The sequence below is a fragment of the Sardina pilchardus genome, chromosome 10 (genome assembly GCF_963854185.1).
Source record: "Sardina pilchardus chromosome 10, fSarPil1.1, whole genome shotgun sequence".
In the NCBI taxonomy this organism is placed as follows: Eukaryota; Metazoa; Chordata; class Actinopteri; order Clupeiformes; family Clupeidae; genus Sardina; species Sardina pilchardus.
The window spans coordinates 2,281,023-2,293,168 of record NC_085003.1 but is presented as its reverse complement, the minus strand read 5'-3'; the positions used below and the strand labels follow the sequence as shown (position 1 = coordinate 2,293,168).

The 12,146-nt window shown below is 40.0% G+C and overlaps 1 protein-coding gene across 7 annotated transcripts in view; it reads right to left on the bottom strand.

The window, feature by feature from the left end:
• cnot1 (CCR4-NOT transcription complex, subunit 1) overlaps positions 1-12,146 on the bottom strand; it is a 29,095-nt gene extending 16,949 nt beyond the window's left edge. For 5 of the 7 annotated variants that reach the window (XM_062548398.1, XM_062548400.1, XM_062548395.1 and 2 more), the window contains exons 1-12: positions 11,998-12,146; positions 8,912-9,200; positions 6,437-6,544; positions 5,936-6,034; positions 5,743-5,811; positions 3,415-3,469; positions 2,855-3,058; positions 2,393-2,561; positions 1,401-1,527; positions 1,140-1,250; positions 804-974; positions 479-606 (exon numbers count right to left, since the gene is read on the bottom strand). In XM_062548398.1, coding sequence (XP_062404382.1) covers positions 479-606; positions 804-974; positions 1,140-1,250; positions 1,401-1,527; positions 2,393-2,561; positions 2,855-3,058; positions 3,415-3,469; positions 5,743-5,811; positions 5,936-6,034; positions 6,437-6,544; positions 8,912-9,013 — 1,343 coding nt within the window. In that variant the 5' untranslated portion in view covers positions 9,014-9,200; positions 11,998-12,146. The remainder of the gene's footprint in view (positions 1-478; positions 607-803; positions 975-1,139; positions 1,251-1,400; positions 1,528-2,392; positions 2,562-2,854; positions 3,059-3,414; positions 3,470-5,742; positions 5,812-5,935; positions 6,035-6,436; positions 6,545-8,911; positions 9,201-11,997) is intronic. The other 2 variants (XM_062548402.1, XM_062548397.1) reach the window with 1 other exon arrangement.

The following is a 12,146-nucleotide window of genomic DNA, read 5'->3' as shown; positions in this document are numbered from 1 at the left end:
CAACAATTAAAAACAGAGACACTTAAATGTGTGAACACATTCCAACTTTTCTCAATGTACTAGTATGCTACAATGCGGATTAAGTGTGTAGAACTTAAACCTAAGAATGCTGTTGAAAAACATACCAGCACCACTAGGACTCTAAAGACTCTTCATCAGCAACTAACCTCGACAAGCTAACTATGCAAGCTAATCTTTGCTGTATTCAGTGCATAACCTTTAATCTCGCTGGTTATAAAAATGGTGCTTGCTGATGTCGTCCACTCATTTATAAGTGAGACTCAGAAATGCCTCTTCTGGGGCTGATCACTTATTTTGGCTCCAATATCGGGCCAGAAAAAGGTCCTCAAGGGCTGGTTCCAGCAGTGGGAACACGCACATCGATACCCTAGGACCTCTTGCAGTGGAAAAGTGCCTGATGTCGTGCTTAGTGAGAGCATAAGGTCATGACAGCACTGGGATGAGGTTTTGTAATCACCAGGTAGCTATCTCCCGGTTATCGTCTTCAGGGGGAGCCTTCAAGATGTCAATGGCGACAGTGTGACAGGGATAATCAGCAAAGCAGAACACATCAGGATTCATCAAGGAGTGCTGGATGAAAGACAACTGTGAAGAGAATGTAAAACGTTTAAGTACACAACAAGAATAATGTAGTGAGGTAATTCTGATAAAGTAGGTGTGCTTGTGTGAATAAACTAAATATATTTTTTCTCTCTGTCAGTGATGCTGGAGGGCATTGGGCAAATTCATGCAATGGATTAAAACAAACTTGAAATCTTGAAATGGCTGCATTGAGTACATACCTGCCCTTCTGCATGCTTCCAGGGTCTATAAATGAGATCTACAGGGAAGACCTCCATGCCAAGTCCCCTCTGAATCCCGTAGACTACAATCTGCAATCCCTTGCTGTCCCGGATCATAAACCCAGGGTGGTCCAGCTCATAAGTCACCTCTTTGAAGTTCAAATTAGGATTCTAAAAGGGAAAAGAAAAGATACAGCATTTATGAAAATGCAAGTCAACTCCAAATGCATAAGGAACTTATTACAATCATGCTTAACTATGACAAAGTAACCCAACATAGGGCAATAATAATAATCTTCTTACACTATCTATAGAAAAGGACAATGTTTCACTTACAACTTCCTTGACAACATCTATTAGAACTTCAACATTCCAGGTGTGGGCCTGAGAGCCGTCGCTCTTGTCCTTCCCATCGCTCCATATGCCACTACCAGGCGTGGAAATGGACTGCGTAGCAAACAACAACACAAACACCGTTCAAAATGGGACAACATGACTCATCGGGGGACTCACTAGAAAAAGGGAAGTCAGACGAGATTAAGCTGTTCTTCGTAACGCTAACAACAAAGGCTTCTAGAAAACAAGAGCCATGTAAACCTGTAGAGGAATCCCATCAGATAGACCAGAGTGTGTGCGGGCCATCATGCCCAGCACTCTGGCCACCTGGCTTGCAGTGACCTCCCTCACGCCATACTGCAGGATTATGTTTCGGCATTCATCCACACTGCAGGGAGCAAAAACAAGGATGAGTCAGTCATATAACAGGATGCTGCATTTACTTCATCATAGGTTTGACAAACAATGCTATTTTTCATTGCTAGCCTTATCTAGGGGTAATGTATGATGCTCAGAATAAAGATCTACAACATCACAGCTAACCATGATCAAGAACAGTTCTCCATCCCCTCAAACCCTTAAGGATTAGGGTGCTTCAGTTAGATAGGGATGTGCTATTTTAAAGGTGTTCTGGACGTGTTTTTTAGGCCAAAAACATTTTTTGTCACTTATAGCAAACATCACTTCACCATCCACTAGCTGTCTGTGCCTTGTTTATACAGTACAAGAGTGCTGTCTCGGTGGACAGCCCAGGCTCTTAAAAGCGGCAACAAAAACAACCTTAGCCACAAAAACATGTTCCAGGAAATCAACGACGAGATGCACGTTTAGGAAAGTTCCAATTGCATATGAGGGAGTAGCAAGTTAGCTTTCTCTTTTGTTTGAACGTCCACAGAAGTGACGTTTCCCAGCATTCTAATAGAATGCCTGTATTGACAGAGATTGTTTTTGCTTTGAAACATTGAAAATTAAACAGCGTATTTTACCTTGATCTTTGGGTATGCAACTTAGTCAATCAAAAACATGCTCAGATGCTATTTTACAAGCCCATTGGCCCATGGCCCATTTTGGCAGATATCTAGTGCCCTCTGGTGCATATCAGGCACCCAACATGAATCATTGTGAGCTTCATGTTGATAGCTTAAAGCGTAGTCGGGCAGATTCAACAAAGCCAAGGCAAAAGTGGTTATCCATTCAGTCATCTTTAGAGGAGCTATGTGGCCTCACTTAAAAAAAAAAGATCCATTTCTCACCTTGCACAGAAGCCATAACCAACTTCCTGCATAAACTCGGCAAGCGAACTTTCCATCATGGTCTTGGTTAACTCTCCAGAGTCTGGCAAGATCCTATCCATGAGAATGTCCCGTTTCTCAGGGTACAGAAGTGGTGCGAGCACCACAGGACAACGCTCCTGCGGAAAATCTAAAACAGACGCCGAACGGCTCATTAAAACAAAGCCATTTCTTCCTAAATCTTCATTCTAATATCACCTGTGGGGAGTTTTTCAGGCTAACTCTTACCCCAGCTCTAAACACCATTTTGGATGACAAGTGAATAGTACATGCAATCTACAGGATGGTAGTTACTGGAACAACATTTATTACATGTAGTTGTTGACTACAGTGCCGCCCCCAAGCCTGCATCAGTCATTTAGAGGACTTGAGTGAGGCTCCTCTATTATGAGGATAAAATACGAAGTAACTTAAGCTCCTCACCTCTGCACAGTGTTTTGAGGAATACGTCGATTTGCTCTTGTCCAACCCCACTAAAGCCCTTCTGCCCGAACAGAAGATGGGAAAGAAGCAGGTGCAGAACCTCTATTGCTATGTCCTGGAATCCACCTTCTTGGTTGCCCCCAAGGTCGGCGTCCACGTATGAGCGAAGGAGGTCTGGAAGCTTCTGCTTCACAAACTGGGCAGCTAAAAAGCAAAATAACATTTATTTCCATTCTTCTACACAGCAACAGGCAACAATTGCCATGCAACTGTTGTAGGTTCTGCTGAGAAAACAACAACTTTGCCAAGCAAACAGAACTTATACGTTTCAGATGTTGCATGGAAATGTATTACATTCTGACTTTCATATAATTTGAGTTGATGGGTCGCTCAAGGAAAGACGTGAATCAGAAGCACAAAACCCGTTGTCAGGTAATGCATATTTGTATATTCGGTGCATTTAATGCATTGTACCATTGCATATTGCAAAGATTTTTTTGTCCGGTGCCAGTGACCTACAGTAGACATTTCAACACTGACTCACTCCATGATACACTTACCAAAGCCTCGTAGGTCTGAGCTGCTGGAGTTAAGGAGAGCGAGGCCAAATATCACCTGCAATTAAAATAAATAAATAAATAAACTAGAAATGCAATTCCAAGGAATTACCAGTGCATGAAAAGGCAAAAATAGATAGATAATGTAGATATGGTTACTAAGGTGTAGCTAGGGTAAAAATGGTGGTTGCATAATTTACAGAGAGTTGATAGTGTGAAGGTAGACAGTTTAAAGATGAAACGTTCCAGTTCTAACTTAACTAATGATTTCTATTCATGTTAAAATGTTGATTAGCTAACTTAGCTAATGATTTCTAGCAGTTACGCTAAAAATGCTTATTATGCTAGCAATGCTAACTTTACTAACAATGCTAACCAGGTTGATTAGCTAACTTAACCGATGATTTCTAGCAGTAATGCTAAAAATGCTAACTATGCTAACAATGCTAAATTTGCTAACAATGCTAACCAGGTTGATTAGCTAACTTAGTTGATGATTTTTTGCAGTTATGCTAAAAATGCTAACTATGCTAACAATGCTAACTATGCTAACCATGCTAACTAGTTAACTTGCTAGTGAGGACTTTTATTTTGAAACATTTGTTGCTAGGGTATCCATGGTGGCCACTATCAGGAAACAAGAAGTTACTGCAGTATAATCATGTTGGTTGCTATGGAAACGGTCATAAACACTTAATTTTAATAGTTGCTATGTTGGTTGCTAGGTACATGGAGGTTTCATGTAGTTGACTGGAGGCATAGTGGATGATAACTGACAGTTAGAATGGTTGAATAGTTCAATAGTTGAGTAGTTTCAGTGGTTAAATGATTTAATAGTGTATTATTGCAGTGAGGACCTTTATTTTGAAACAGTTGTGGACAGAGGAAGTAGTGAAACAGGATCTGTAGTCTTAATGAGATTGTATGCTTAAAGCCTGAGACAGAAGGTGCCTCTCATATATAGCGTTTACGCGTCCTCTCTCGCTCCTCACTGATCTACATAAAGAATGATGGAGTGGCAACAATGGGATAGTCTAGCCCTTCTTCTATCTTTCTTTATGTAGATCATTGAGGATCGAGGAGCGAGGGAGGACATATAAACGCTGCTTGAGAGGGACCCACAGTAAATACTTTAAAAGTTGTATATAGTCTAATTAATGTTGATAGACAGAATGTTTAATGGATGTTGATAGGCAGATTGTTTAATAGATATTGATTGACAGTTTAATGGGTGGATGAGTGAATGGTCTGAAGAAGATGAATGGATAGAAGGTTGGATGGAATGTGCCTTATATTCTTGTTAAGAGAGACACTGATACAGCTCTCTGAGAGTAGTTGACACAGGTGTAATCAATTTAACTGGCTAGTCTTAAGAGAGCCAGTGTACTCTTAAAGCCTGAGACAAAGTAAATAATTTAAAAGTTGAATGTAGATAGTCTAATTAATGTTGATAGACAGAGAGTTTAATGGATGTTGATAGGCAGATTGTTTAATGGATGTTGATAGACAGTTTAATGGGTGGATGAGTGAATGGTCTGAAGAAGATGAATGGATAGAATGTTGGATGGAATGTGCCTTATATTCTTGTAGAATGGAGAGACACAGCTCTCTACTGAGAGTAGTGGATACAGATACAGGTGTAATCAATTTAACTGGCTAGTCTTAAGAGAGCCAGCCTGAGACAGAGTAGATTGTTTAAAAGTTGAATGTAGAGCGTCTAATTGATGTTGACAGGCAGACTGTTTAGAATGGGTGGATGAGTGAATGGTTTGAAGAAGATGAATGGATATAAAGTTGGATGGAATTAGGAGGACTTATTTTGATACTGTTGTGCGCAGAGGATACAGGGGAACAGAATATGTAGTCTTCAGAGAGATTGTATGCACTTGTATGAGATTGTATGCTCTAGCCTGAGAGAAACTGACAGTTGGTGCCCAGGTGGCCGGCCACCTGGCGTAAGATTCTAATTGCTGCCGTGATGTCATAATGAGCAATGTTAAGTCTATGGGGGAAATTGTAATAGTTTTTAACTAATAGTTTAAAAAGTATAAAAGTTACAAAGTTGAAAAATACAAAGCCCACATCGCGTAAGTAAGACCTACGCGACAAAATTTGAATGGAGTTTCTACGTTAAGCGGTTGAAGCTGAATTGCGTGCGTTAGAAGAAGAATAATAAGAAGAAGCAGAAGACCGAGGAAGAACAGTACAGTGCATTTTCATGCACTGTAATAAATATAGCAATATATAAATAAATAAAATACATTTCACATTTTCAACCTTTTCTCCAAGTATGCAACAATATGTAGTGGACTTTCTCAGACTCACACTTACCTCCTGAACCTTTGTAAGCTTGAGGACTTTACTCAACTGAGTAAACAAATGGGGTGATGGTTTTAAGCTCTGAAAAAAGAACACAGAACCATTCTGAGATTCAGCTCAATGGTTAAACAACTGAAGCCATGCTCTTCAGGAAAATGAAAGGCTTCACCAGATAGCAAAGCACAATAAACACAATTGAAATTACCTTCTGATAGTGCAGGGGATTGTCAATGGCGTAACAGAGTGTTGAAATAAAGTTTGGCTTTGTGATCAGACACACACACTCCTGGATCAAAAACTGTGTCTTCAAGAAATGCAGGTACACAGGGAGAGAAAATTGAAGAGAAGATAAGCAATACAGTTCACAAGAAAAAAAAATTAAGGTCAAATTCCATCTTATACTTTAGTTTAAGAATGACCTACTGCTAAAAGTGTAAAATGTTTGTATTTATATGAAGTGTATCGGCTTTAAAAATAAAACAGAAAATATGTTCAATGGAAATACAATAGGACTGAATCGGAACCGATTTAAAATAATAATAATAAAAAAAAAATGGAAACTCCATTAGCGTGCAAGTGTATATGATCACATTTGTATCCAATAAGTATTAAGACAAGCGGCTGATTTGCTTCTGTGGCAACAGTGATCAATGACAATAGTGGAACTACAGAACAACGTTGGAGAGCATTGGATGTACAAAGTTACCTGGTGGAAGTCTTTGCCACTACTTTTACCATCGCCACTGAAATCGACGTGCGAGAAGAGACAGCGAAGTAGATGCCTGTCTGCCTCAGGGCCGTGACGATTCACAATCTGTGTAGCGGAACAGATGCATACACTCTTGAGACATTGATATCAGTGATTTAAGGTAAACAACCACACACATCTGACTAACAACAAGGATATAAACCTCAGGCAACACTGGGGGAACAGATTTAGCCTGTTAGGCTACATATTAGGCTTTACTATAAATATCACTGTCAAGAGTAGTAATATTCACAAATACATTTAGATTAAATACATTTAAATAAATGAGCAACAAACAAAAATATGCAGTTCAACACCAACAAAAGTAATCTGAGCGGCTCCAGTTCTGGCATAATCAAATAATCGTTTGAAAGTCAATTCTGCTTCCCAATCCATCAGGCCCAACACTGGTGCTGCGCTGCATTGGGTCCGTCCATCCAGTTCCTGCTTAGCTGCCATGCTAACGTTACCGTTGGCTGCCCGAGGCCTAAACTGGGAGATAGCTGGGGAACTCTCTGACATTACATTAAAACACAAACTGAGGACTGCTCATCTGACAAGAGATCGCTTGAGGCTTCAGACTGCACTGCCTTCCAGAGCGCTCCAGGTGTCTTGTGTTGCACTGTGCTGCTAACGGAGGTCAGGCCCAGGAGCTGTGGCCTGACTTTCCAGCGTCTGCAAGAGCTGAGGAGGACCGCTGACCTGGGCTTCCACCGCGCTCTATTGACTGTTCCAGAGCACCATGTGCTTTATGTTGTGTGTTTTGCCCATATGTTGCCCATGTGTTGCTAAGCCTATTTGTCTGTTCAACGTTATGCATTGATTTTGTTTTTTGTTATCTTTATTAATAATTCTATTATTTCTTTTAAAAATTGTTCTGTTTTTAAACTCATTTGATTGTTTTCTGTCTCCATCCAGCATCTTTAGTCTTGTGTGTTTTTTTTTATTTTGCAAATTTGTTTGTTTATATCTTGGCGTCATGGGTACGCTGGCGACTACGTCACTCTGTCCGGCCTCATTTGTCTCGAGTGCGCTTTGTGTTGCACCCGGTGCATAAAAAAATTCTATATAAATAAATACTAATAGGAACACTCCACCGCTTTTTCATATTAAACTACGTTATTCCCTTGTCTAAGACGAGTTGATACATTCCTCTCGCGTTTCAATGCATGCACACAATGGCTCTGGCGCGCGGCGCTTCTTTAGCTAGCCCAGTTCATTAGGATCCAAACAGAGATTAAGTTAGAAGCGACGAAACACCTCCACGTTTTCCCTATTGAAATACAGTTACAGTTACACGACCAAGTATGGTGAGACAAAATAATAAAAACGTGGCGCTTTTCTAAGCGAGTAAGAAAGACAATTATACTGTATGGCGTAATAACACTTGGGAGCACTTTGACTCGGCTCATCACTCTTAGATTTTCAGTTTCACTTTGGTGTGAGGATATTACTGCGCCAAGTCAAAGTGCTCCTAAGTGCTATTGCGCCACACATCATAGTTATCCTTCTAACCTTAGAAAAGTGCCAAGTTTTGTTTTGTCTCACCATACTTGGTCGTGTAACTACTCTTGTACCTGTATTTTGATAGGGAAAACGTGGAGGTGTTTGGTCGCTTCTAACTTCATCTGTTTGGATCCAAATGAATGAACTGGGCTAGCTAAGCAAAGTAGCGCCGCGAGCCAGAGCCATTGAGTGCACACATTAAAACGTGAGAGGTATGCATCAACTCGTCTTAGTTAAGGGAATAACGTAGTTTAATCTGAAAAAACTATGGAGTGTTCTTTTAAATTACACTAATCTCACAAGCATCTCATTCAAATGATCTTTATATGCTTGCAAATCACCAACTCCTATCAGTAGTTCAAGCAAATAAGATACTTTACTCTCTCCTTTCAGGATGCCTTTCAGAACTCATGCAATTGAGGGAAAGTAGCGCATACAGTGGTTCCATCAATGAATTTGATGCAGTTCATGCAGGGATTTTGTTTACAGGCCAAGCCTGACAACCATGTTTTCAGGGTTCATTACAGATCATTTGGAAAATGGTTCTGGATTGTGTTAAAATTTGTTAAACAAATCTTGTTTAAGGTATCGCTTTCCTGGCCCAAAATATAATAGCTTCATGTATAAGTCATCATTTGAGGGTAAATCAACAATAACATACTATTAAGGCCATAGTTCATACCAATACCTAAAATAATTGGTGGGATATGGCAAACAAAATCAAAGTCTAACATTTTGATACGATGTTAAGAGACAAGAGAGTTCTTGTTCTCCAAACAAAACAGAAGTTCTTTCACTTGTCTGGTACATCACAACATCATGAACATGAACACTGATAACTGTCAAAAAGTGTGTGTGTGTGGGGGGTGGGGGGGGGGGGGGGGGGGGGGGGGGGTGGTACACATATCAAAAACCAACAAGACTTACATGTTGTATTTCCTGCTGGCTGGCTCTGTAGTTTTTCTTAGTTAAATTGTCCACCAGGTAGCTGATTTGAGACAAAGCCAGCGAGAGCGAGTCAAGATTCATTGCTGGTTGGGGCGGAAGCAGGCGGCCGAGCCCGGCGCAAAATCACCATTATTCCCCTTTAGTCACTGCAGTGATAAGTTACTTTTGCTCCCCCCCCCCTGAAGAAATGTTTTGTTTCCAAATAAACGTATCTTCTAAGTGTATCAACGCAAGTCAGTGTCCCTCAGGGCAACTGGAAATGTGACATCTGAAAAAAAAGAACAGATAAAAAAAGAGCATGTTACAACAAGATTCAAATGCCCTTACTGACAGATATTACAACCATTCAGTTTTGAATGCATACCAATAACCTTTATAAACATCAACATTATCCAAATTTATTCCAGACAAAATAAAAAATATTCAATATGATGACAGTTTTATCAAAGCTACTCCGTAAGCTTAATTTCTATTAAGTCATTGTCTCATTTATGAATACGAAAAACTGAAACAACCGCCTTCAAACAAACCAACACCAGTCATGCTGCTCTTTTGTATATGCAAGCAGATACAAGGCTATTAAACACCCTCTAACAATGTATTACAATACAAATAAGACGTGGAGTTATTTCTCTTTCAACATAATCCGTTCGTTTTAATTTCTTTTAACATGAGAAAAACAACAAATCCTGTTGAGGTTTTTATTATTGACGACTACTAGAGGGGTGGCCATGTTTACTAGGCCCAAAGCCCTTTCCAAGGTACTTTAATCGTTAAGTACATATCACTAAAACGCCAAAGATGAAAACAAAAAGAAATGAATGGGTGTATCACTTCAAAGTACCTAAAGTAACGTTCTGTCAAATAATCGATTGAATATATGTCCACAATCTAGCCTGCAAAACTAAAAAAAAACAGGACTACCGCAACACTGGCCATTTGATTGCACAAGTAGGTAAACGTTGGCATAGTTATTCTGATACTTTCCGTTACACTTAAGAATCGAATAAGGCTAAATTCACACATTAGCTGCTCTTGTAAATATACAACAGCTATCAGCGAGGTTAGTAAACTGACCTTACAACTAAAGGTTCCAGTAACATAGCTAACGCTAGCTGATGCATCTGATTTAGTCGAGTCAAGGACCTAGCTAAGGTTTGTATGTTTAGCCGAGCCAGTAAAATTTACTGTACACAATTCACGTTGTTTATTATGATTCACGTGATTTAATATTTGATCCAATAATTATATACTGTTACTTAAAACAATGAGCGCCTCCGACAGGTAAATTTCCGAATGAGAACTTGCAAATTAGCTACAAAGCTAGCTAACTAAAATATGATTAACGACAGCCAAGCTAACCATTTCCATTGCTATGTATGCTAGCTACGTAGGGTAAATAATGCACATCATTCTGGCGTTTCCTCACGATAACAGTAGTAACAGCTAAGGAATTTAGCTAGCATTAGGTGTTCAGCACAGCAGCCGAGTCATTCATTGAAACTAGAAGTGAAGGTACACGCATAGCATCTATATCAGTTCGAGAATCTAACTGACTACTATTTTCAAGCGTTTTTCTATAGATAACAGTATCCAACGTCAAGCCAACAGTCAAACAATATTTAAAATGTGAGCAAAGACGTTGCTAACGTTACTGAGCAACTTTACGCCTTGTTTGGTCGACCAAATGTTTAATCTGATCTCTCACCAAACAGTAAGGCTCTCCAACCTTAGGGTGCCTGTTTACAACACCAACAACACATTCAACTGAAAATCCATATAGCTAGCCGTTGAAGCTAACCGTGTTCCTGGCTCGCTGCTAACGTTAGACGGTCTCTCCTTTGTCCATCTGCAGCTTACGTTAGCTAGGTTCGGTTACATAGCTACATCATGGCACAGGATATGATCCTATGCAGCTTAAGCTAGCAATAAACGGTTGGATATAATGAACAGAATGGGTCTCTTAGAAAACACGTCTTATAGAAATCAGGCGGTGGCTGTAATGTTAAATAGCAACTGATAACATGGACCCTGCCAGCGACCACATTACACACGGAAACTTGGGACACAGATAACCGTCATGGTTACATCCGACGATATCGTAGTTAGCGACAGCTAACGAACAGTTAGCTATCCAAGTTATGGCTAATGTTACGTCAACGTTAGCTGCCTAACGTTAAGAAGTAAATATAGCCCTACTAACTAACAGAAAACATGGACATTAATATTCCGTCTCACTTGAACAGCTCTAGTTTTACATAAATTCAAATAGCATTAATATTACTGTTTGGGTCACCAAACCCTCAATAAAACTCATCTTAGGCCTCAACACTGCAGCTGATGCACTGTCGACAACGTTAACGTTAAAGTGTCAGTAGCAGGGTACGCAAGGGCTAACGTTACATACAACGTAACGGCATGGCAGTTGTCACGCTATTGATGGCTAGCTAGGTAATAACTAGGTGGAATATAAATCAAGACCAATGTGCGTTAGCTCACCTAGTTAGCGATATCCCTTCGCGGTACTTTGATTACAAAAACATACGTAAATTATGACTACGATAATTTACCAATATGATTGCCAATGTAACCTAAAGGAGTGACTTAGCTGGCTAGGTCATGGCTAAGGCTCGGTGACTTAGCTACTCCATTAACCGATGGTAACATCACGAACTAGCAGATAATTAAACATGGGCTTGTATGCTAACTTCAACAGTTAACTAGACATCTACGAATGCAAACGTTACCTAGTCACGAATACTCCCTTAAAATCTGGATTTTGCTTTCGTCGCAATTAAATTTGAATGAGCCAACCTTAAAGTACACCGGACATAGTTTCTGCTCGTCAACGTTAAGATGTACACGTTAGCTAAGTGTCTGCGTTTCAATTATCCACGATCGCTAAAGCTAGCTATTGCTATCGCTAGCCACCTACTTAGCTCTCACAGTAGACAGCCAGCTAGCTAGCGTAACGACCAGTCAGCAATGGCATTGAATATCATAATGCATTAGTTGGTATTAAAACAGTCTTAACACAAGGTAGTCGCGATTTGTCAGATCTTTACCTCGCGTACAGGAATTATGTGCTGGTGACCATTTTCTTTCTTTCCACCACACAATATTCACAATTAAAAGGTCGCTTTCTCCCTGATGCAGTTTGATTTTTCAAAATAAAATGGCGACTGTCAACTTGCGCGCGTACCCTATGCGGCTC